A 26,443-nucleotide genomic window follows, 5' to 3' on the forward strand; every position below is an offset into this window, starting at 1 on the left:
GAAGTACTTGGACAACAGTCCGACTCTGTTAAGCTGTTAATGTCGTGTGACATGGTTGATTTGAATTTTGAGCAAAATGCAATGCTTAAGAAAATAAATCTGCTTAGAAAGCAAATAATTGTCACACAAAACCCAATTATGTTTTGTTTTGTTTGTTTTTTTATGCAAGCTCTCCAATATCATTAAATATTGAAGTAAAGAGCAGTGATGCTTCAGCCAGTGAGAATTTGGAATCAGCTGGTGTTTTTTTGTGCTTTACGGTTAAGTAAATATGCTTTTTGCCTTAAAAGAAACCGTAAACCCCTGTTTGTTAATGACCTGCAACATTTTTAAACAGTGGTTATAGATTTTTATATGGTTTATATCGTATTAAATACAATATTAAAGTGGCTCAGTTAGACTCCAGGCAGTCTTTCAGCAAAAGCAGCTTTTATCCGTGTACTTTTAGACTTATCTAAACTGATTTTAATCAAATGTTAAATGCTTTATAGGATTACTAATTATGTTAAGTAACTTGTTTTCTGTGCATGTATATAGCTTTTAGGAGTATACTGAAGAGTTTAATAATTGTCATAAGATTCCATGGGGGGCATTCTTTAGTGTTTCTGAGGCCTTTATAACAATTTTAAAGTGATAATGTAACGACCACAATTTGGAAATATATATATATATAGTTATATAAGTTTTGGCCTTTTCGTCCAGCACTACTGAAAAGTAAAAAAAAAGTTAACATTTTGAGTCCCTTTATTTGTCTCCTTTCAGCTGCTGCCTTATTCAAGAGTTGTACAGCAAGTCGTTATGACTGACTTGTTAGACTTGGCAAAAGTTTTATGACAATGCCCTTCCTGCCGCAACGCAACAATGTATGATGTTCTAAATGCAGCTGTTTTTTTTTTTTTTACAGGTGTGGCTTCCTGCAGTAAAAGCAAAAGGGCTGGAAATCTCTGGAACATTCTCCCGCCGCCAAGGCCACATGTACATGGACATGTCATTCACCAACAAGGCCCTGCAACACATGAACGATTTCGCCATCCAGTTTAACAAAAACAGGTTTGTTCGCTGGAATAGAATAATTTTTCTACCGGATCAGCATTCACAAATTTTAGCTGAAACTTTGCAGCAAATGGCAACAGGTTTATAATTCTGTCCTCCCTGCAGTTTTGGTGTGATCCCCACCAATCCTCTGCCCATTCACACCCCACTCATGCCCAATCAGAGTATTGAGATCTCCCTGCCTGTAAACACCATTGGGCCCGTCATGAAGATGGATCCACTGAATAACCTGCAGGTACATGAACATGTCCTTACTAAATAAAGGTTGGTCAATGTTGAGTGACCATCTATAGGATTTCACTGTATAACAATAGAAGTATGTCCCTTTAAAATCCCACAGTGGGGAAATTCAGGCATGGCAGCAAATAATTGTATTTTGATATTCCTCATTTCTTTGAATGATTCTTCATTTGCTTTTAAATTGTTCTGGAAGTGCATGTTTATTAGACATTTTTGGTTTATATTCCTCAAATACGTTAATGAATTTTTTCTGCTCTAACTTCACAGGTGGCTGTAAAGAACAACATTGATGTGTTCTACTTCAGCGTCCTCATCCCTCTAAACATATTCTTTGTTGAAGATGGAAAAATGGGTATGATTTTTAAAAACGTTTTTTACAGACTTTTAAAAATACTTTTTGAAAATAAATAATACCGTAAATTCCGGACTATAGAGCTCACCTGATTACAAGCCGCACACTCTAATTTTAGAAAGAAAATAAATTTTGTACTTTTATAAGCCGCACCGGATTTTAAGCCGCAGGTTTCCCACGTTGTATGAGATATTTACAAATAATATATATAGATATTACACGTGAGCATTTTTTTAACGTTTGATTTAATCCGTATGATAAAACAAACAAATACAGTACATATTATTAATGTTTTTTTTTTTTCAAACTACCTGTAACACATTTAAATATACATATGTGTCGGTAACAGGCAAATAACGCTGCATATACCGGTACTTTTAATTGAACAAAGCAGTCTCATCCTTGTCGCTCTCACTTGAGCACTCGCGGTCCTCTTCATCCCGCAGCAGCCCAGCCTTCCGAAACCCGCCGGTGATGCTGGATGTTTTCACACGGCTCCACGCATTGAGAACCCACTGGCAGACATCAGTGAAAGATGCCCTTCGCATGCGGCCAGTTTTGGTGAAAAAAAACATGTATTAGCCACACTGTGTTATAGGCCGCGGTGTTCAAACAGCGGAAAAAAAGTAGCAGCTTATAGCCCGGAATTTAAGGTACCTGGTTTGGACATCATTAGACTGAGGAAGCACTACTACTATTTGCATAACAGGTTCTCATGTCAGGAAACTTTGGTTGAATCACAAATTAATTTGACTTTAATTCAAATCTGTCAAAATGAAATAAAAAATAAGCACAGGTAATGAGGGGTTTGCATAATCTAAATTCCTGGATATTTTATTGTTAAACAAATGTGTTATAAGCTAGTTGTGCTGGAGTGGCTATGCTACTTTTGTGACCCCCCCCCCCTAGTCTTATGTTTTACCTGCTCTATTATGAACATAAATGTATTTACAGCAGGAAAGATTATTCCACCCGCTCCAATTTTTCTACCCCTCTGCTTGTCTTTGGCTGTCTGTCCATGTCCACACTGCTGTGACTGACAGCCTCAGAAACTGAGTAGAGGAGGTGAGGCGGGGTCTGTCTTCAGTCTGAGAGCTTCAGCGAGGCAGATGCCTGACCTAGTTAAGCTGTTCAAACTGCATGGATTGTTTATATAACAATGAAAGGGGACCAAAACCAAGCTTTTGTCCAGCCCCTCAGTCAAAGCTTAGCTGGCCAGGCCATTGGCAGCACCATTAGATATTATGTGTTGCTGTTACTACTGTAACGGTATGTATATATGTGTAGATATAGATTGTATAATAGACTCTGCATATCATACAAAATAATTAGATATTTATTGCTGTATATGTTTCATTGTTTTCAGAGCGACAGGTGTTTCTGGCTACCTGGAAGGACATACCCAATGAGAATGAACTTCAGTATCAGATCAAAGACTGCCACCTAAACGCTGGTAGGCATCTCAATCTAGGTTTTCTTTGCATTTTTGTTCTTTGCAGACTTTTATTCTTTTTAGTTTTACTCAACATATCTCCTACACCTTTAACTAAAGATGTACCTCTCAGAGTGGTCTGGCTTATTTCAATCAGGATTGATATGATTCAGATTTGTATGTTTTGTTATGACTAACAGAGGAGTCCTTTAAGGGACCTATTCACCTACTATGGCAATACCAAAAACACCAAAAAACATATGTTCATGTTGAAGTGAAGCAATGTAATCATGAATAGTGTATACTTGGTTCTTTTTTTTTTGTCTAAATTGAACTTTTGCACAGGTTGAGATCAGGAGACATAATTTGGAATGCACTTAAATGAAAAATCTTGGCCAAAATGGAAAACGTTAAATTAGGAAACCAAGGTCAAAAAACCAAACCACTGAAATAAATGATTAAGTAAAATAATAGAACCATACAATTTTGGCTACGATGTGTACTAACAGTCTTAAAAAACTCATAATTTTTTTTAAACTTAAGGCATTTCAAAAAATCAAAAGTTTTAAAATATTTATTTACCCCTGGAATCTTTATCTGTTGTGCTCTTTGCCTTGGAAATCACTGGTAAACTTTCTTGCATTTTCAAACACTTCAGTCCTTTTATTAATGTCAGCCGTGTTTTGGCTGAAAACCAAAAATGCACTTTTAGGTCATTTTCGGCTGAAAAGTTTCGGTGCATTCCTAGACATCGCACCCATAGCCATGTGCTGGTAGTCTTTGCTCAGGCATCCATCATCTTGACAGCTTTAGCTCCCACTTCAGTGAACTCCAGCATCCCTCTTGCATTCAGGTGCTACTCCTGTATTATCCCTCCTACCATACAATATTGTTTTTACTTTTTCACGCTGGATCTTTGACATTTCCTCTATTTTTACAAACCTCCATTGGCAAAATTACTTTCTTGTTTACTCATTGTATGGTTGTGACATTATCTATTTAGTAAATACCAAAAACACTGAAGTTTAAAATAACAAATGGACCAAAAAAGGGTAAAAGTAGAAATAATATACAACAAGCCAACAAAGTTGTATAATTAAATCATAAAATGTTTTTTATGCAACAATATGAGCTATTGCTAAGGAAAATGATAAAGTCAAAAAACATGACTAGACCCCTTTTAATAAATAGTTGAAGATTAGATGCAAAAATTGGTGATTAAAAAGGCTAGTATGGAACTTGAGCTGCAATTTCCCTTGTAAGCTCTGAAAAGTTGTTGACCTGTACTTTTCAGAAAATGCCATATTTTAGTTTACCTGAATGAAAAGGACAGTTTAACAGGCCTCTGCAGAAGTTCAGGGACACTAATAAAACATGTGGGAAATCAGCCTAGGTGGCCTGGAATGAGACCACCATTACGCTATAGAATTTAAACTTATTTGAGCTCTGTGATTTCTAAAATGTTGGCAACATTATAAAATCCAGCTATTTCCAATACCCTTAGCTAACATTTACCGATCATAGTAATCACCCTCTGGTTTCTCAGTGAATCTCTAAAACTCTTATTTTCAGCAGATTTTATATTGAGTTCCTCTTCAGTGTTGCCGCCTCTTGATTCTGGGAATATATTCTGCTCGGTTACTATTTGTAATGCTTCATTTGATATGAAATCCAATGTGGTAATGTCTGTTTTGATTATTAGAATCTTAAACTTTTCTTCTGCTTTTTTCCACCTGCATGCTCATCTTTGGATACTTGTTTTTATCTATATTTGTTTTACTCATTTTGATAGTTCTGTCCTCCTCATAGCTATGAAGCTACAATGGGCTGCAATAGAAGCTCAGTTTAGAACCTTGTCCTCTTTATTGGAACCTAACAGTAGCTGATTTGCTTTAAATCCTCATAGAGCTAGAACATGTAGCCGTAGATTAATTGTGAGTTTGCAAAATGTTGCTGTAGCTCCTAGTAGTTATTCTAGCCTTGTCTCTATGTGTTTGTTTATGTTTTTTTTTTTGCTTATGGTAGTTAATACATCCCAGACCATAAGTTATGGGGCCTCTCCTACTATGAACTGATTGTATTTTGCTCTTCCAGACACAGTATCTGGCAAACTGCAAAATAACAACATCTACACCATTGCCAAAAGAAATGTAGAAGGCCAGGACATGCTGTATCAGTCACTCAAGCTAACCAACGGCATCTGGATCCTGGCTGAACTCCGCATTCAACCGGGGAATCCAAATTACACGGTAAAAAAATGTTTTTTTTCTTTTTTCCACAGCTAGGAGCCTGATATTATAACAGTTAAGCAGTTGTAGATTTGATCTCCATAGCTTTGAAAAGTTCTAAAATGTGTTGTCTTCAATAGGTTCTATTATATCCCTCCTATAAATGCACTATATTAACTAGAAATTTTGATATTTTGTTGTTTAAAAGTAAGATCCATATAAACAAAAAAATCAAATCCCACCACCCACTCTGGAACCCTCATGGAACAAAAGGAGAAATACTATTATGTGGCAACAACTTGAAGGCACAAATTCACAGTTTATCATTTATGGTACGCCAGCATTCATAACATGTAGGCGAATCACTGTCCCCCAGACATCCGGGATTATATTTTTTATATTTATATTTTTTAAAAACAAAGCAGTGCATGTATGACTTTTTTTGAAAAAGAGTCGTTGCAGGGGTCTGAAAGTTGGTAAATATAGTGACAGAGTCGCCGATTGGCAACGCTGCACAGGCGAACGGGGCAGCCGGGGCGGCACTTTTATAAAGGAGGGCGGGGGGCGCGCTTCGAAACCAATATAACTGGCGCTTGGAGTTGGTCTAGCCCGGAGAGTAGAACCGCCACTGACCATGAAGGTCAGAAAGTTAGAATCGGTTTGGTATGTTAGAAGTTGACTAGCTTGATGAGATCAACAACATAGCCTACTGATCCACAAACCAACATGATAGCTCTATTGCCCAAAAATGAAGTTGCACTTACCTCAGTCAGACATCACGCTCTTACGTTGCTGGATTTGATACGCCAAATGTATCAAGAAATAAGTGACGTCTATGAGTGTGGCGCGCATTCTTCCTGTCGCTTGGTTACGGCCGTAAACAAGTTGTCTCTCTATGGCGCTGGGTTACGGGTGCTATGAAAGTACAGCCGTGGAATTATCTGATAAACTGACAGATCTTTTTGTTGTTGTTTTCCCTCTCTCTGTGTCTATGTAAGACTGTGGCGGGCCCAAACAAGATCTCGTTTAATGGGAAACACTGCATTATGATGGCATTTTAGACCATCCACGTTTATTTTATTTTTAGTAGTTGATCTTCTTTTGACTAGTAGTATAAAAAAAATGGATATGAAGCTCTTTTCACGCTTGTATTACCCAGTCATTTACTGCTAATTTACTGGGTGAGGGCTATGTGCACTCTAATAATATAATGCACTTTTTAGTTTGATTTCATCTTTGTCGAAGTAGTAAAATAACTTTTTGAAAGTGTTCATTACTTTACACACTAGTAAATATAGGATTTATTCAACTTAACAAATTAGAACTTACTAAAGTTGTTTTTCTCTTTAATGCTGTGACTATTCATTCAATTCTCTTGATCTAAAATTGTGATCTTTGAAGCATGAAGGTGTTTCCTACATATTTCTGTAAAGTAGTTTGATTCTAATGCTGCGTTCTCATCGAACACGATATGAGCAACAGAAGCAGATGGCTTACATGTAAGTCTATGGTTAAAGCACCTCAAAAGAGCCAGCAGTGTATCTCGACCAGCAGGAGCACTGTATTTTGAAGCATTTAGCATATTAGGCATGTGATGCACTTCATAAGCAACTTATGATGAAGTTGGAAAATCAGAACTTTTGCCGCTCATCGTGTCACATCAACCCCAAGCTGTGATTTCTGCTCATGAAGAACTGCCCACATAAAGACATAAAAAAGGAACAAGAATATGTATATATCTACTAACTCTGCTAGGTTTACACCAAAGGCAAGGAGAATAATTTTTTCACGTAAAATGCAAAGTAAACCTAATATGATCACTTCACTGAAAAGGTTAATTAATACCCAAATTAACTTAAAATGTCCAAACCTGCTGGCAAAATAGCGAAAAACGCAATCTTGACGTTTTGTCTTGTGTGTCTTGTTCAAAGGTGGCCTTTTTTTGGCTTTTCTTACCTTGGCCAGGTCCCTGAGTATTGAGCACCTTGTGCTTCTCGGCACTCCAGACATGTTGCAGCTCTGAAATATGGCACAACTGGTGGCTAATGGCTTCCTGGCAGCTTAACGCTTGATCCTTCTCAATTCATGGGGAGTTATTTTGGGTCTTTTTTTTTTAAGACGCTTCTTGCGCCCCTGTTGGCTATTTGCCATGAACCGCTTGATTTTGCAAGGATCCCGCTTCATAAGCTTGACAATTTCCAATTTGCTCCAACCCTCTGAAAGACATCTGACAATTTTTGACTTTTCAGAGTGTGTCAAATCTATTTTCTGACCCATTTTGCCAAAGGAAAGGAAGTTGCCTAATAATTAAGCACACCTTATATAGGGTGTTGATGTCATTAGGCCACACCCCTTCTCATTACAGAGATGCACACCACCTGATTTACTTAATTGGTAGTTGGCTTTCAAGCCTATACAGCTTGAAGTAGGACAACATGTATGAAAAGGATGATCTGGTTGAAATACTCTTTTGCCTAATAATTCTGCAGTGTAAATACAGAATTTGTATCCTTAGAAAAGGCACTGACATTTTCACCAAATATGAAATAACTCATATTGTTGTCTTTTGTTTCAGCTTTCTCTGAAGTGTCGGGCCCCTGAAGTGTCTCAGTACATCTACCAAATGTATGACTCTATCCTGAAAAACTGAGTTCACAGCTACTTTCCTCCTTCTAGAAAACCTAGTGGTCGTTTATTTTCTGTGTCTGTAGCTAACTGCCAGGACAAGGGAACCCAAGAAGTAAATGATAAATCCAAATAAAAATTTTAGGTGTATTTTCACGTTGAGAAGTCATTGTTGATCAGTGGTTGCTGTAGTTGCAGTTTTGGTGTTTTGGCAGTTTGATAGAAATGCTTATATCTCTGATTACACTCCCTGTTTATACTTTAGTGTCCCAGTAAAGACATGTTTATCATTCCATCCTGAACCCAGTGTGTTTGTGTTGTGACTGACTGTGAAACTGTAATAAGAAAGTTTCAATGACGCCATATTTCTAGTTTGTACTGTAAGGCTCCTGTTTCTTCTGCTTTAGGTGTCATTTTTTTTCTTCTGATTTGCATTCAGAATATCACCAGAGTTGCTTTGTTCTCTTTGCCATTATTTATTAAGCATCACAAACGGAAACAAGTAACTTTGTTTTACCTTGAGCAAAGTAAACGTAATGGAATAGGTTCATTAAAAAAAGTGTAACATTCAGATGCTAACATTATTTGGTTTACTATTGTAAAAAAAAAATAATTATAATTACCATAAATGTGAGTGAAAAATAAGGATTAAGTAGAAAATATGTGAAAAACTCCAATAACTGAATTATTTGCTACATCTTAGTGTTTGGTGTTTGTTCTCAACTGCCATGTTTTTATCTAAAAAGTGAAGCTAATATTTTGCAATGGATGTTCAAATTATAAGCCTCTTATATCCAGCAGGTTATTGTAATTTCAGCATTCCATTCATGAATGAGAAGCATTGTTAGTCTAACAAATAAATATTGCTTAGCAAAATGTGTTCTCGGATTGTGTTGTAAGAAAATGTGGCAAACAGACCAAAATACCTTTTTAATTCACCCATAAGAAAAACCACAATAGCTCTGTATTGCTATACCTTCAGACTATAAATATCAAAAAGCTGTGCATGGCTTTATACACATCATTCCTAGTTTATCGTGCATCTACCTCCACCTTTTCTTTTCTCTTTGTTCATGTAATGTGCATTTTCTCGTCCCTTTCGAATACTGTATGTTCTGTTAATGCCAGATTAAGGATGTGATGAGCCAGCCAAAATCCAGCTCACAGGACCAAGTATGTTTTGTTTTAATGTCATGTCCTCATGAACTGATGTTTGCATTCTGTGGTTTATACACCCTCAGGCAAAGAGCAGTAGTGTGATACAATTATTAGTGTATGTTGTGTAATGAATAAAAAGCTTTTATCACCATGAAATTTAAATAAAGAATTCCCTCTATTCCAGAAATCCAGCCTGCTTTTTCTGTTTTTCATTTTGTATTTGTTATTTTATTCTGAGTTAGTCTTTATACATGGCAGCACATATTTGAGCTTTATATGCTTCTGGCACCTTAAAACGTAAGCATTTTTCTATTTTAAAAAGTCATAATTTCAAATACACAATATCAAGTTTACACTTATTTGATCTTACCCTCATTTTAGTGGTCATTGTAAAATGTACTCAGCAATAACATAATATGCATTCATTACTATCAAACAGAAAAATATCCACTTCAAACCAAGACAAGTGTCATTTTTTGAAACAAATAAAACTTGTGATTCACGTCCTACTAAATCTGCACATGTGGAAAAGGAAACTGCATGATTGGTCATATTGACTGACAATTTTAATTACAAAGTTTTTTTTTTTTTTTATTAGATTAGATTAGATGAGCTTTATTGATCTCACAGAGGAGAAATTCACTCGTCACATATTGGCATAGTAGTTAAAGAAGGTGCAAACAAGGAGATAAAAGGTGCATTAGGAATAATTCTGCTTTTCTGAATAGTGTGGATCTAGATTTTAACACTGGCTCTACATTATCAGGTATATAATGAGACTTAGACAAACTTTGTCATTTTATATGCACAGAATGTAATAAAAATTTAGTTGCATACTGTTTCCAACTATTAACTGTTAAACAATGAAATAAACATAACCATTTATAAAGTGCAGCATTGATCAGAATTAACATTTTAGGATAAAAGAAAACATGTTGAAAAATGCAGTAGAACGCGCCTACTGAATGTAAAAGAATTTAAGAAGTTCAGCATCTCGGTAGTGCAAAATAAGATGCAGAATCCAGTTTAGAGTTTAACCGTTCGACTGATGGCAGCAGGATAAAAGCTGTTCCAGAACCTGCTGGACCTGCAGCACATTCTGTGAATGTAGGTCCATGGTGGTAGAATGATGGTTACGGGCTTGGGGCATCTAGCGCTGGGATGAAATGTCATTAATGGAGGGAAGAGGAGCCCAGATGAAGGCGCTGCAGCCTCCACACTACAACATCCTACAACTTATATATATTTTTTAAGAGCAACGATTTGATTAGCTAGCTCCATAAAAAGGGATGGTAATTTATAGAGGTATGGTTTTCAGTTTTATTGGAAGAAAAGAAAGATCCATGCCCTGCTTCAGAAAGCATTATACATGCAAAATCATTTCTGAGGTGAATCCTCGCATCTTCTAGAGTTTTGGTTTCAGAAAAGCAGATAGTTAAGTTTATACTGCGGGTTATTCCATGGACCAACACTGATGAGTAGCAGGATGTTTTCAGTATTGTTTTCTTTAACCTATCCTGAAAGCATTTACTCTGTCATCTTGTTTGGCTCCATCTATATCACAATTCAGTAAGGGTACTAGAGCTGTTGGCAAAAGTGTGTTTTGGGTCAACATAAGTGCTACCTGAATAGCTCTGGTAGATGGGAAGGAACTAGGATCAGGAGGTAGTATGGTTGTGTAAAGTGTAAAATCAGCCTTTACTCCAAGAGACAGAGTGGAACTGCCATCTTTGGTAGAATACTAGCAGAGATGGAAAAAATGTCATGGTTTTGTTATCCACCGAATCCACCAAATTTCAGGACGTGATGCACGGACAGATCCTACACACATAAAGTGAGCTCTTCTGCAGGGGAAGTTTTATGCATACAACTACAAAAGGTACAAAAACTGTAAAAAAAAATCACAAAACAACTAAAATTACACAAATATAGCCAATGGTTGAAGCTCTCCATCACAAAACCAAAATGAAGCTATGGAAGTGTTGAAATCGGCATGTGCCACAGAGTAGATGAAAAGAAAGATGTATTTTTGTCAAAACCTGTGATGTAGGCAGTGCCTCCTGTCATGTAAAGGGTTCTGGTAACCTTATTGCTCCTACAGAAAGATAGGAAGGAGGTCCCTAGGTTGAGTTAAAACCCTCCTGCCAGCACTATGTGGACAACACATATCATGGCGACCTCTGCTTTGGCTCAATTTTCAGAGTACAGACCACTATGCGACCACAGCTATCGCTTTCCAGTCTTATAGATTAGCTCTGCGTTTGATCATCCTTAGACACATTCTTATTGCTGCAGAATCTTAACAAACTCAGAAAGGTGTGTGCTTGACATCGGTACCCACATTCTAATCCTGTAGTTGGTAAAGATAAAACAACATCCTGTGACAATGGTTGCTGCAGAAACAACACAGCCTCCTTCAAGAGTACTACCAAAGCTAAATGGAAAAAAACTGTGAGAGTTTAAAAGACACTTGACAAGCAAAAACATAACCTTTTAGGACTCTGTGCAAATTGTTTAAAATGATTATTGTCATGAAGTGGATATTCTCCCACTGCCGCCTCTGCTGTAAAGTCAGATAAAAGGCATACCTAACGGCTAGAATACAAAATGCAAGAACAGGTGGTTCTGAAACAACACTTTTGTATAGCTTTAAGTCTGAAAACTTTATACGCAACATACCTGAATATGTAAATAATAAATATGTTGTTTTGTTTTTTTATACTTTAAGTTTTAGCTAACATGATTAAAAAATTTTATTGAAATGTTCTTGGAAAAACCTGATGAGCCAGACTTTTGTCAAATACTAATAATTCCCAGAAGTGTGTTATCCTGGAAGATCTCCGTCATTAGCAATTCACAGTCCATTGAGTCTCCATTAAAAGTGACAAACAAGCTCCAACACAAGCTCTGTCAGCACCTCATAGACATATCCATTAGGTAGTGCCCCCGTCTGTGTTTATATAGTGTGTTCAGGACCTTTTTAGTAAAATCACATACCTTTTGAAAATCAACAGGCTTTTTACTTATTAAAAAAACCAGTCCTAATGTAATATTAGGGTTTTTCATCTGGTATAAAGTAGGTTGATGTTAAGGTTAGAGTTAGGAATTAACCTTTAATGGTTAAGGTTAACTGTAAGGGTTAGGCACAGGAAAAGTTATTAAAATTAAAGTTATTTCCAAGTCCTGGTATGGATACCACTTGTGTGTTTTTGCTCTACAAGGGAACAATCATTTAAAAAAAATTTTTTAAAATAATTTTTGCAAAAAATATAAATAGAAAAGGATTCAATAATGTTTGCGACACAGTTTCCTTACCCTTTAAATATAAGTAAGAAAACCCAAACAGCATTTGCCTAGACTTTTTTTTTTTTTCAAAATAATAACTGGTGTTTGGTCATCAATATTAGTATATCAGTATTTTTGTACATTTCTATATAATTACATGGGATATACCCATGGCTGTAACTACCATCCTCTGTATTTTATTTAATTTTTTGTTGTTGTTGCATAACTTGTGATATGAAAATAAAAACTAAATATCAAAACTAAAAATAAATGACACTGAAACTGTAAATAACCCATTTTTTTTAAATACAGGGTCCAGGCAGTTGAGTGATAAGTAAGTAAGTAAGTAAGGTTTATTTATAAAGCACCTTTCTCAGACAATCATCCCAAACCGCTGTACAATATGAGGCATGAAATACAAAACAGCACCATATAAAATACATATAGACAAAATAAATACAATCATACTGACAAAGTTATTAACAACAGTTGAGGCGTTGACAGCAGATGATATCATTCATTAGTTATCATCCAATATGAAGAATAGCTCCAGCTATCAAGTTAAATTTTGGTACCTGAGTAAAGCTAACATATGTATTTTGTATGATTTTTTTTCTAGTTTAAGCAGTATTGCTGTCTGATTTGTGTGTAAAAAAAAGTAAATCTTAAAATCACTACCCACTCGCCCTGGAAAATCTGCTTCTATGCCCTCCTTTCACCAAATATTTTTTTATATGTTCTTAACATTCTTTTATATGCATTTTCAAATTTGACATATCAATGACATATTCACTCAAAAGAAAAAAAAGGGAAAAAAAATTAAAAGTGGATATCGAGTAGCTCAATGCTGTTATCATATTAACATCAGGTTTAATTATGGGAAGAGTTGGTTTCCTCTTAATTAGAAGTAATCTATAAAATTATGCTAAATTGATCCCAAAGGTTCTGAGTTCAAACTCCATTCCCATAGACTGCCACCCTTGATTCCTGAGCAAAACCCTTAATCCCCACACCTCCTCACAATGGCAGCCCACTGCTCCCCAAGGCTTTACTACTTGTGACAGAGTAATGACCATAAAGTGGAATTCTATTCGATGAGAATGACAAGTTTTCTAACTGTTGGTTTTGCATGATATCTTTCCTGCGTCCAGTTTAATGGAATCTATTTAAGTGCTAGAAGAGATATAAATGTCATCATGTAACAGTGAAATAGAACTAGACCAGGTCCTATAACTCCAAAGCTGTCAGAGGGTTAGAGTCAACCACTCTTCCTATGATGTCTAAAAAAATTGGAAAATCTTTTGCCAGGATCTTACTATTCTCTGACAGTGCCTGATCATATGGACTAATGAGGCTGGTGATTGGCTGCATCTATCACATGCAGGATTTCTATCACGATACAGAGCTTTACCTTAGATAAAAGTAATGGAGAGGATGGAGTACTTTAAATTGCAAGAGCCTATTTCTCTCACAGACCAAAGAGGAGTGCACCCGTTTTTATAGCTCCTTTCCAAGAAAGGAGAAAATAATCCAAGCTTTTTAAAGAGGTGGCTTTGTTTAAACGTAGGAGTTTAGTGTAAAGAATCAGGATCCCTCATTTTGATAGAATAAGAATATAGAATCCATTGATGTACTACCTGATATGTTAGAGACAAATTAGGTGTTTTTTTCTAACAAAATCTGGAAATATCTAAAAGGACGGGACTGAGATAGATAAAACTTTGCTTGTAGATGTTGGAATAAAAAATGTATCCTCAATAAAAGGATCCTTTAAGGAGTGAATCCCCTTCTTGTGCCATTCACAAAACTTTGTGTCAGACAGAGAAGAAGCAAATAATGGTTTGAATTAGAGTAGTCCGAAGTGATCCAAAGTGCCACCAAAAGTACTTTCTGATTGTAGACCAAATTTTAAGTGAGTGTGAGACTGATAAAGAATTGTAATCAATCAATCAAAAAAATAGAAATAAAAAAAACAAGTACATTTTTCCACTTTGAGATCGATAAAGTCAATCAATCAATTAGGAGAAAAGCATTTTTCTCTATTTCAAGCCAGGCCTGAGGCAATAGTAAAGCTCCCGTAAGTTTGAGGCCCAATAGTAGAATTTTAAATGAGCTAGACCCATTCCTCCTTCCAACTTGGATCTTTGTATGAAGTCTTTCTTTATCTGAGGGGCATTTTTATTCAACATTAAGCTGGAAATCTATCTAGTTTTTAAAAAAAGGCATAGTTAATAAAAATCGGAATGCTTTGAAAGAGAAAGAGAAATTTTGGCAGGGTATTAATTTTTACTAAATTGATTTGTCCAGCCACAGAAATAGAAAGAATCAAGTACTTTAATAAATCTTGTTCTGTAGGTTCCAAAATGGTTAGGTGACCTGTGATAAATGAATAGATACTTAACTAAACAGTGTTAGTATATTTTGAACAGTAATATAGTGTTACCAGTGTTGAAACCTGATGATCTCTATGTTTGAAAATTAAATTGAATAATTTAGTATAACATTACAAAATCAAAGAGTTCTTTAAGCAACTAATAATGATAATTTCAAGCTTACAGTCTAAACCATTTGCATCTTATTTGAGATTTAAGCCCAGAAGGGGCAGAAAAAAACTTTCCAGATAAAAACAGATTAGAAAGTCAACCTCAAAAAGGGTTGGAATTATTTACTTTAACCTCAGCAGATGGAGCAGGAGGTTATTAGCTGATCAATATTTGTTTGTATGAGGTGATCTGATTATTTTGGGTCATTACCTTTTGTTTGCTTAGCTAAGTGCTGGAACCACTCAATCAGAAATACAAAGTGTTGCTGAATAAATGCTGACCAGCAGCTTACTTCACAGATGTCACACCTCATTATCTTTTTTGCAATTGGTCAGATATACATTTATTTGAATTAAAGCTGGTGTATTTTTCCTTAATTCAAAAGGTGACATACAGATTATTTTGTTTTTCATTTTCAGTTTAATCATGTTCTTTGTATTGTTAGATCAGATGCATGTTTCCATTATGAAATAGAAGAACTGAAAAAAAATGGGGCTGGGCTTATCTTTGAGGAGGTATTGGATTATAAAAGGAGACGACTCTCTTCATTCAGCCTCACACCAACCAGCTCTCAGCTGCCTCTGCTCTTCATCCTCATTAGAGTGTCACCTCCTCCTCAGACTCCCGACAAGTGAGTGATTCTGCTCCACCTCTACTGATGACCTTCTCTGTGTTTCGTTGCTCCTGTATAAAGAATCTATCTCTGTGCATTCAGTTCTCCTTCGGCATGGCGGCACTGTGGCTCCAGTCCTTCTCCCTGCTGGTCTTACTGGTTGTATCTTGGCCGGGGTCCCAGGCTTTTTCTGCTCCACAGCACCTGTGCGGCTCTCACCTGGTTGATGCTCTCTACCTGGTATGTGGGGAGAGGGGCTTCTACTACCGCCCCAATAGAGATGTGGACCATATTCTGGGTGAGCAATCCACACTTTACCAAATGTAGCTGATTAACTCATTTGAGAAAAATATGTATTATGTTACCTGGATGAATTTTTATACTGGTATTTAAGTGAAGAGATAGGAACTTAAAATGTTTTCAAGGAGGACTTTTGTCTCATCTCATTGAAAATCACATTTAAAAAAAATCATCGTATGATAAGTATACATTTGTAAAATTTTGTTTTGTTCTTTTTTAGATTTTTTTTTATAAATTTTGTATATATTCTCCCTCCTCTAGTTCCAATTCCAGGTTGTTTTCTTTTTCAGAATGTATTTATTTGCACTTTTTTGCACCTAATCGCATCCTAGCAATTCTTTCACCAAAGGCTCACCACACATATTTTGAACTTCTTTACTATTGTTTTTATTTATTTCAACTCTTTCTTTTCAAAAGTGATTCAAGATTTAAATCAATTGTGTCCATTCAGGTTGAAAGTTCAGTTCTGTTTCCTTCTTTTCTTTCATATTAATTAACCTTACTTGTTATTAGTGGTTGTAACCATTTTTTTTTTGGAAGAAAAACATAACATTGAGCATAATTTTGCTCTAATCTAATGCATTTTTTTCCTCTTTTTTTCACTCCATTAGGCATATTCCCTTCAAAGACAGACACAGGGTCGGCTCATGCGGGTGAAAATGAGGTGCCTGAGCTGTCCTTTGAGGATCAGATGCAGATGATGGTTAAGAGAGGCATTGTCGAGCAGTGCTGCCACAACCCCTGCAACATCGCTGTACTGCAGGAATACTGCCACCCGTAACCAAGCACACCTAAGATTTTTGGCTAACTTAAAGCAACCCCCGCAAACCACCTTCACCCTAGCCTCTGCAGAGCAGCAGTGCGGATCTCTTTCAGAGAACCAGCTGCAGTCAATGACGTGCTGAGAAATGGATTATTTTTGCAAAAAAAAAAATTAAAGTTTTATGAATTGAGACATCTGGATTTTTTAATGTATGGACTTCTTTCTTTTGTATTGATTTGGATTTTATCAGAAAATGTCCCTTCTTTATCATGTATCAAACATACAATATTCAAAAGCCACTAATTAAATAGTAAAGGTTTGCATAAAGAAACTTTTTGAAATATATAAAAAGAGCTCTCAGCATTAAATATTCACAAAACTCTCTCCTTTGTTTTTATTAAACCTTACAGCACACATTTTTTTAGATTATATTGGGTATTATCTTTTTAAAGATAATTTTTTTGGGGCTCTAGTGGCCTTTAGTTTTGGAATAAGAGAGAAAATTAGAACTCAAATTGATGGACCATGGGGAGAGGAAAATCTTTACATTTCCTCTTTGCACTATGTGTCTAGATCTTGGGGTATCTCCTATACTATTCTCTGCACATGGAAACATTATACCCAACCAAACATCTACATTCCTACCTCAGTTGGATATAAGTGTTTGCATACCGATTGTTTAGGGATACAATGCTATTGAAATGCATGTATATTGATAGATAAGGCTACTATTCACATATATCAAAAACTAAATTTGTCAACATCTCATTTCAATTTAGGGATATAATTACATCAGTGTTTCTTAATGCCAATAAGGAACTCAAAATATTTTTTGCATGATTCCAAAACAGATAATGAATGCACAAATAAAGGTTCCACAAAAGTCTGATTATTTTTTAGCTGATTTTACCTTAGAGTAGACTATTCTAGTTGAGGTTTAACCAACATAAATGTGTAAAATGTTAAACTCAAAGTTTTAAAAGATGTTCAGACCACAGAAAATGTGTTTGCCAGTAGTTTATTATTACTATGCTTACACAACAAAGAAAAAAAAATCTGTCTTAACTTGAAAAAACATTAAAATAAAAATAATAACATAACTGTTGTGTTTTGGATCCAAAGGGTGTTATAGCCTGACAGTGAGCCTTGTAGCTGATTTAAAAAAACATTACCTAAAGTTATTTTATAAAATATAGGTGGGAAACCAGGGGCTCCATCAAAGAAATTTGAATTTGCGTTTATTTTGTTCATATTTTTTATAGGTGGACAATCCAGGTTTAGAAAACAAAAACAAAAATAAAAGCCTAGCTTTCCTTCATCTTATTCACTTAGCTATGGGTTTAACCCCTGGCTGGTTAGGAATTGGGTAAATTGTAGCTCCTACCTCTTGTTCCTAACTCCTTCCATAAGTGTAACAAAAGTTACACTTATGGAAGACTTCTGAAGCTCTACACTGTAAAACCCAAAATATATTAGGGTGAGTGCATTTACATGAGCTACGTATTATACATTTCATGAAATAATGTGTTTTTGTTCAATTCTGTGAGTTGGACTGTGTTTATGTCTCTGTGCAAAGGATTGTGGGAAAACAAACAGCTCCTAAGCAGAGAATAGGAACATCTGCAGGTTCCTTTGCAGAATGAAGCACCCTGCTTCCTGTTCCTACCTCCTTCCTTACTTCGGGACACCACTTATCATGCGACCTCAGACAAACCTACCGCTTCGAGGTCCTTAGCAATTAGTCTTCAAATATAAGCAGTCTAACTTTTGAAGTTATTAGGTTTTTGGTCACCTGATATTTCACCATATTTTTTTTTTATCATAATCATGCTCACAAAGACGTTCAATTTTCTGGCACTGCTTGGTTTCTCCTTTGATTTTAGATATGCTATGAATACACTGTAAGAAGGCATAGGGTTCAATCTGAAAAACTCACAAAAAGAGAAAAGATGATTAGGAGAAATTTATTGATACATTACTTTGTCTTTGGCGCTCAGACCTCGGCTGGAAACATAGCACTTAATTTTGATAGATATGCATGAAAAGGAGTGAAGAATAGGGCTGTTTCCCCCCAGGCCTGAAACTGATGGTGGAGTGGAGATAGATGAAGTTCGTCAGTCTGTAGACTGCCAGTTAGCGAGATGGTCTGCTGACCTTTATTGGAGATCCAGTGGACTGTGTGAGCTGATACTTAAGCTTCACCCAGGGACCTGGAAGATGGAAGTCCAGTTTGGATAACACAGGTTGAGAGAACCTGTCCATGATGAGCAAGCATGAAGCAACAGTGGAGAGGAAAAACTTCCCGTTGGGAAGAAACCCCCTGCAGAACCAGGCTCAACATGGCAGTCTTCTGCCGGACCGGTTAAGATGAGACAGGGAACGCAGTAAGAGTCCGGGAGGAATGACACTCTGATGAAGCTTTAGGTACGATGATGGAGGAGGGGCTGGAGGTGGGTTGAAACTGTGTCACACAGTGCATCCACCGCCTGCCCACAGGAGCAGACAAGTGTGTATCGGAGGCCTTTTGAGATAAACTTTGGATGCCGATTGGCTTTTGTGGAGGCGTGGTTCAAAGCTGATTGGCTGTGTCGCAGGAGGATATAGAAAACAATGAGTTACTTCAGTTGAATTTCCGCCTAGGCTCCATATGATAGATACTCTACCAAACTGGGGATGATGAGAGTTTTTGTAAAATATATATTCTTTTTTGCACACCTCAAGTGTTTGTTGTCAGAAAGCTAACCTTGGTCTCATACAAATATAACATTTGGTTTTAAGTGAGATTTGCTTAGAAAATTTAACTTGCTTTTGTGATATTTAGGTGGCATCAACAGTTGGAGAAACATGGTGACACTAAGTTACCAGCTTTGGAAGCAATTCTATGAGTAAGTCTGAAGATTTTCTTTACCTGCATACCTTCATACTATGCATACTGACTAGATATACCTTTGATAAATACCTTAATACATTCTACAACAATCTAATACATTTTATCTTTTATAAAACAAAAGACATTTTAAAAGAACTCGGCTCTAGCACTATGTCCCACAATGGAGTTTCCTGAAATAATAATAGCTGAATAATAGCAGCTGAAAGGAATCATTTAGGTTTTTATTGTTTATTTCAGACAGAGAGAGCAAAGTATTTTCTGAACTACTATCTCATTATTTTGATATTGTAATATGTATACAGTGTCTAAATACAAGGTCTTGGCATCCACTCATCCAGTTTATTTCTCATCTTAGAATGTGAGAAAAATGCTTCTAATCTGTGACTGGGGTAATATTAAAGTCAGATAAATATTCTGACCGGAAGAAAAAAAGAGAGAGAGTTTGTTTCTCAATGAATTGCTGAAAATATACATTTAAACTACAAAGAAGATATTAAGGACAAAAAAAACAACAAAATGCATTACTGCCCCCTAGTGACTGCAGGACAGACTGGCCTTAAATGTCAAATTATAATTTTTTTTAAATTTTGATTTGGCAGAAGCATAATATTTCTGACCTAAAATGTTCATAAGTATGCTTAAATATACATTAATATGCCTGCACTGAGATACAGATCTCTTTTAATGACATTACCACATGACGTATTTGTAAACAAAATTTTTACCACTAAATATTTGTGTAGACCTGCTGTCTGACCTACATAGGCAGAGTACTTTCATGTTTGAGGTATCCTCATAGAAATAATGTTGGTTATACCTTTGTGAGGGATAAGCTCTTCACATATTTATTTAATCATTTCCTTTTGTAAAAGAAGTTGGACTATTATCCCACTCCTTTATTAGAAATATGTTAGATTGATTTTAAAGTGAGTTTTCTTTGCATTTACTCTGCACTTTTACAGCCCAATGTCATTTTAAGAGTCCATAAAAGGCCTACTTTTTGGTAATATTTTTTCTAACACAGTTGCAATTTTTTTTTTTACATTTTAAGGATGTATTTAACCTTGTACTGAAATTGCCTCATTTCCCATGTGTACGGTTTTACATGGTGCACCTTGAATGTGGCTAAGAAAATTACAGCTCTTGACTGAATATATAAAACAATTAGCAATTAGACAAGTGCACACTAAAACCCCTGCATGTCGTATTTAGCAAATATTTGGACATTATTTTGCAAATGATGAAACTGGGCCAAATTTCCCCCCAAAAAACAGGAGACTTAGTGTAGCTGTAGTGCTGTACATAGCCATAGGTTATTTGTGTTGTGTTAAAACATTTGCACGACTGTCTCTGTAAATGTAGACTTGCTTCAATTGTGAAATGTAGTGTGATGATCTGAAGGACTTTTTAATGTGATTCGCTTCTTTAGGTTGCTTCGATTGGAGTTAAAGGACAAAACTTTTTCATGGTGATAGTAATGGTGGTCAGCCTAGCTTCTTTCTGTGTGCTCTTGCACAGCTGTGCAAGATAGTTTGCAACCATCAGTTAATGTTTTCACCCCTGGACTGAACCATTTTGGACTTCTCTACAATGCCTATGTGAAGTTGCAATGCCCTGTTTTGACAAATTACAATTGTCCTGCTTTTCAATTGACTCATAGTCAGGTTAGGTGGAGCAGGCAAATAATTAGGGAATGCAATAGAAAGAAAAATCTGATAGTTTGTAGGTATAAAGATGAAATCTAATGTAATTTTTGGGCTTAAAAGATCTTTTTAACATTCATGCACTAAATCTCTTCTTTTCGTGAGATTGGGGGCTATTTAGAAATCATATGGGGCTTGCCCAGGTGACAGGTTCAACCAAGCACTACCATAACTGGAGCCAGACTTGAAGCTGTACAAATCTGGTTCAGCATTCTGGATTTTCTTTTCTACCCACTATATTGATCTTATTTTTGACCTGACTAAAGGTGAAACAATAGGAGCTATGACCGGGAGCTAGGGGCTACAATTTGCTGTGTTTTGATTAATCCATTCCTTTAAGTGACCTTTTTACCTTATGAGGCTCAATCTTCCAGACGAATTAGAAAATAATTTAATTGAGTGGAAACAAGTGGTTTTGGGGACAATAAAAATACTAAAACTTTTGCTAGGGGATATCCCCTCTACTTTGCTCAACAGAATATAATAATAAATAAAATAATATAAGGATAAATCCATGGCAAACCAACAATTAAACTTAGTTTTAGTGGACTGGATCATCAGGAGACTAAAGTCAGACCACTTTAGTATTTGTTGATATTTTTACAATGAGGAATAACAATATCAAATGTCTGCATATTATAACATTTTGATTTCTTAATAAAAAACATGAAAACCGTTAAAAGCAGCATATGAAGTAGTTCAGTATTTGGGCAACTAGTAGGAAGATATAAGGTGAGGCTGCTCATCCTTGGTTTGTAAAGATGCCAAGATTTTATAACCATTGCTAAGTAATGCAATGCTATTATTTTTACTCTCACTGTAACTAGAGTGTGTTTGTAGTGTTCAAGGTTACCAAGCCTTGTTTCATTTATTACTTAAGGCTTTGTTAAACACTGCTAAAAGAAGTGTAGATATCATATCTTTATCTTCTGCTTCTCCAGGACCAGGTCGTGGGAGCAGCGGGTGAGACTCCAGGGCCTTCCCTTATCCCAGACGCCTCTTCCAGCTAAAGATAAATCAATTTAAGATGAGCCGCTGAATTTGGATGGACTTATTGCTTTTCCTGCTTCTTCTTCTTATTTTTATGGTCATTGACAAACAGTGTTTGGTGCCTTTGTGCCACTAACTGAACTGTTCTTTTGCTGTTGAATCATCTTTACTCGATATCTGTGATGACACCCAACAGGCTACATCATACTTCTGAGTGGTCATGTAAAAATGCCAAAAAGATTGGAATTTATTTTACTATTGTAATCATTTATATCAATGTAGAGCAATGTTTTTTTTTTTTTTTACTATGCACAATTTTACAACATTCATACATTTTTATTTATTTATAGAGTACTTAAATGTCAGTTGACATTTAAGGCAAAAAAAGCAGGGTGTCTGGAATGTAAGGATTTAATAAAGGCTGTGGGCGTATGTGCAAATAAATGATCCACCACAGTTTTCAGCACATAGTTCTGTTCAGTTCAATTCAGTTTATTTCTATACTGCCAATTCACAACACGTGTCATCTCAAGGCACTTTACAGTTCACTGATATACAGTCACATTGATTCAAAGTTTTCTATCTATTGATAACATCGACTTATTGACTCAAAGGCAATCCCTCACAATAAGCATGCTTGTACCGACAGTGGAGAGGAAAAACTCCCTTTTAACAGAAAGAAACCTCCAGCAGAACCAGGCGCACTGTCAGCTGTCAGCTGCCATCTGCCGAAGCCAACCAGGGTTCAAGGAGACAGAAGCAGACATAGAAAAGGCAACAGTTCTAAAACTGTGGAAACATTAGCTGCACTTGACATGAAAAGCATGATTTTTTTTTTTATAAAAAAAACTTTTGATCATATGTCTTTTATTTATTCTGTGAGTTTAGATGTACAATCTGGTATACCTAAAATGCATGGCTCTAAAAAAACAGACTCGTCCTTCTGTCAAAGTCTACCTACTTAAATGCAATAATACTTTTCAAACAACAAAGCTGTGTTCGCTCATAGATTTTACACAGATGGCCAAATTTAGCGCTTTATTGGCAGCTCTGTGCGCTTTTTGTAAAGAAATACGTTCACTCATTTAAACCCATTTGATGTTATTTTATTCTGGTAGTTGCATTCAGTGGCACCTCCAGAAATCTTTCATCGGGGTGGCCAGATGGGGCCACTAAAAATCTTGGGGTGGCACACTGAAACTAAAAGCCATAATTTCAGGGTTTGAATCTAATATTGTGGTAAACCTGCATGTAGAGATAATAAAGACTTAAGTAAGCACCTACTCATATCTTGGTTTATTGTGTGATTTTTAATGTTACGGCGCTGGCTGTGCATAATGGGATGAAATGCTAAACTGATGAACATTACTTTTAACAGCAACACAGACATGCTGTGTAAGAAAGGGCAGCAAGACTCTGATAACCATGTTCTATAGATCTTTTATAGAGTAAATACTTACCTTCTCTGCCATCTGCTGGTATGCTGTTCTTCATTTAAAGAACAAAAATGCCATATCCAACATAATTAATGTATGCAGTAAAATCACAGGTGTTCAACGGAAAAACATGACTGAAATGTATGAAGAGCAGGTAATTAAGGAGGCTGAGCCCATCTAGGATAATTACACCCATCCCCTACATAGCGAATTCCAGTTTCTACCCTCTGGTTCCTGTTTTAAATATTCACCAGCTCAGACCGATAGATACAAACACTCCTTTATTCCCTCTGCTGTTCAGCTGCTAAACTCTTCTGGGAAAAGCAGATAGTCATACGTTGCATGCATATAGACCCATGCTTTTATTCATCCTCTGAACTGCACATATTTATTTATTTATCCACCTTACTTTTATCTTTTTAAAATATTTTATGTGTTTCTTGTGTTTTTATGTGTTAAGTTTGAATTCAATTAAGTTTCAATTCAGTTTATTTATATAGCAGCAATTCACAACATATGTCATCTCAAGGCACTTTACAGTTCACCAAATCATACAAATTCATTCAAAGTTTTCTGTCTAAGGAAAACCAGTTGATTGCATCGACTCATTGACTTGAATGCAATCCTTCACACTAAGCATGCTTGTAGCGACAATGGAGAGGAAAAACACCCTTTTAACAGGAAGAAACCTCCAGCAGAACCAGGCTAAGTGTGAGCGGCCATCTGCTGAGGCCGACTGGGGTTCAAGAAGACAGAAGCAGACATACAAAAAGCAGCTGTAAAACACGGCCCCGTCCAGAAAAAACACACAACCAGGCAGACGAGGTCCGAGCCAACTCCCATGTCAAAGAAGAAGAGATCACATCAAGCCAGTAACAGTCAGAGAAACAGGACTACACTGGAAAACAGGCCAATCTCCTACATCTATAAACAAGGGGGTGTCACAGCCAAACAGGAACAGACGAGGCGAAGCTACTACTAGAAAAAGCAAAGAGAACATAACGTTATAGATTGAACTAATAGATTCTGCAGAGTGAGAAAATAGAGATAGAATGAAGCAGAATATTGAAATTGGGGTCCTTATGTCTTCCAGAAGTCTAAGCCTATAGCAGCAAAGCTATAGAGATAGCTCAGGATGAATGTGTGTGAAAGGTGTACTACTACTGCACAAAATAAAAGCACTGGGATAAATAAAAGCTACTTAACTGAACTAAACTGATGCAACTACAATTTACACTGGCAGGTGGTGTGGCCGGGGCATTGCACAGGGTGGCCGTGGCCCCCCCTGGTGGCGCCACCGGATGTATTGGCCTGGATGTTGCATTGAGCGATGCGCGTTCCAGGGACAAAGCATGCAAATCTCGGCGGACACGCGCTTTTCTGTGTAACACCTGTGCAGCTTCTCCCTCCAGCGGGGCGTGGTCACCTGAGCTTCCTCAGGCTGCGGCTGATTCTCAGAAACCACGGGCTATACCGCTGTCCGCCTCTGCAACACATTTTATATGGATTCTATGTAGAATATTTTAAGAAGTCGATCGTTTCTATTGGACGTGGGGAAAAGACGCACTTTTCGGTTTGAGCCGCGTTTCTCCGGATCACTTTCAGGCTACCTGGCCAACAACAAAATGCAAGAGTTTCACCTGAACAACGATACTTGCACTAATGGTAAGGAGATACTTCCTATTTATACTGGGTGGATTCAACACAACATCCACAATGTTAAAAAAAAATGTCAATGTTCTCATCTAAACCATCCTAATTGTCTGATGTTTTTAGACGCACCTGTTGTCTTTGCTGAAAATGTTCTTTTACTCTATAAATGTTGTATTAAACGCCCCAGTCTATAAACCACGTATCCGCGTTTTAAAACAGGCTACAATATATCACATAAAGTTCTGTAGAATTGTCTCTATTTCAGTTGAAGTTAAATATTGTTTGTTTATGAAGGCTGTTCTATGGCTGTGCCCCTCCTTATAGTCACAATGATCACATGTTCCTTATGATATAGGAACAGTGGTAAAGTTTCTTTATCTTTACAGCTATGGATATAAGTATGGGCTCTAGTAACAAAGGAAAAAAAATTAAAGTGTGATGATTATAAGCTTAAAAACTGAGACACAGATAATTTTCCTCAAAATTAAATTTGGCTTCGAAATTAAGCAAAGTATGTTTGTTTTTATTTTTGTTATGTATGAGTAGGACTAGTTAAAATAACTAACAATTAATTTGGTAAAATATTGGTAAAATATAAACTTTGTCTCATGGCAAATCAAACCTATTTATTTTTAATCAAACATTTAGTTAAAAGCCCCAATACCATTTTGATTTGTTAAGGAAAAAAAAACTTTACAGTTGTTTTTTTTTTTTTTTTTTTTTTTTACACCTCTGAAATGCTTCTGAAATTCTTTAAACTTCTACCCACAATATGAAATCAAAGAGCAGCTTTTGAGGGGGCCTAAAGTTAAGTAATTAACTTTAGTGTGTCTTCTGATGGCAGCCTTCCTTTTTAAAATACTATTCTCCTTTTCTTTGTATGGTCAAAAATTAATTAGAAAAAAAAGATTGGCTTATCTAGCCTGTATTATGATTATAAAAAAAATTATCAGCACTAAACACAAGCAAAATGATGGTATATTAAGTCATTGGACTGAGGTTATTACAAGGTTACATTAATCATTTACTTTATTTATTACTTTATTTTCTAAATATTTCTTTTATTATTTCTAATAAAATATTTGACCTTTGCCGCCACCTTTCTCCCCTCTGAGTTTTTTTTGAAGTTATTTTAATTGCATCCCACCTTTGATAACCAAGCCTGTTTCTCCAACACTT

At 36.2% G+C, this 26,443-nt stretch overlaps 3 protein-coding genes across 3 annotated transcripts in view; all 3 read left to right on the forward strand.

The window, feature by feature from the left end:
- LOC107090293 (AP-1 complex subunit beta-1) overlaps nucleotides 1-9,272 on the forward strand; it is a 21,466-nt gene extending 12,194 nt beyond the window's left edge. Inside the window, exons 16-21 of the mRNA XM_015383600.1 lie at nucleotides 905-1,050; nucleotides 1,159-1,288; nucleotides 1,561-1,645; nucleotides 3,012-3,098; nucleotides 5,172-5,326; nucleotides 7,881-9,272. Coding sequence (XP_015239086.1) covers nucleotides 905-1,050; nucleotides 1,159-1,288; nucleotides 1,561-1,645; nucleotides 3,012-3,098; nucleotides 5,172-5,326; nucleotides 7,881-7,955 — 678 coding nt within the window. The 3' untranslated portion in view covers nucleotides 7,956-9,272. The remainder of the gene's footprint in view (nucleotides 1-904; nucleotides 1,051-1,158; nucleotides 1,289-1,560; nucleotides 1,646-3,011; nucleotides 3,099-5,171; nucleotides 5,327-7,880) is intronic.
- A 6,203-nt stretch (nucleotides 9,273-15,475) lies between these two features.
- Nucleotides 15,476-16,801, forward strand: ins (insulin). Its single transcript, XM_015383609.1, has 3 exons — nucleotides 15,476-15,547; nucleotides 15,632-15,827; nucleotides 16,441-16,801. Exons 2-3 carry the CDS (start codon nucleotides 15,644-15,646, stop codon nucleotides 16,608-16,610), a joined length of 354 nt encoding a protein of 117 aa, XP_015239095.1. The 5' UTR covers nucleotides 15,476-15,547; nucleotides 15,632-15,643; the 3' UTR covers nucleotides 16,611-16,801.
- An 8,262-nt stretch (nucleotides 16,802-25,063) lies between these two features.
- Nucleotides 25,064-26,443, forward strand: part of LOC107090286 (magnesium transporter NIPA2-like) — a 16,197-nt gene continuing 14,817 nt past the window's right edge. Inside the window, exon 1 of the mRNA XM_015383591.1 lies at nucleotides 25,064-25,276. Within this exon, the coding sequence (XP_015239077.1) occupies nucleotides 25,237-25,276 (40 nt within the window). The 5' untranslated portion in view covers nucleotides 25,064-25,236. The remainder of the gene's footprint in view (nucleotides 25,277-26,443) is intronic.

The sequence above is a fragment of the Cyprinodon variegatus genome, unplaced genomic scaffold, assembly GCF_000732505.1.
Source record: "Cyprinodon variegatus isolate N-32 unplaced genomic scaffold, C_variegatus-1.0 Scaffold288, whole genome shotgun sequence".
Lineage (NCBI taxonomy): Eukaryota > Metazoa > Chordata > Actinopteri > Cyprinodontiformes > Cyprinodontidae > Cyprinodon > Cyprinodon variegatus.

Coding starts and splice junctions, on each gene's coding strand:
- ins (XM_015383609.1), top strand. CDS start 15,644: ATGGCGGCACTGTGGCTCCAGTCCTTCTCCCTGCTGGTCTTACTGGTT. Junction 15,828..16,440: donor AGATGTGGACCATATTCTGG/GTGAGCAATCCA, acceptor TCACTCCATTAG/GCATATTCCCTTCAAAGACA.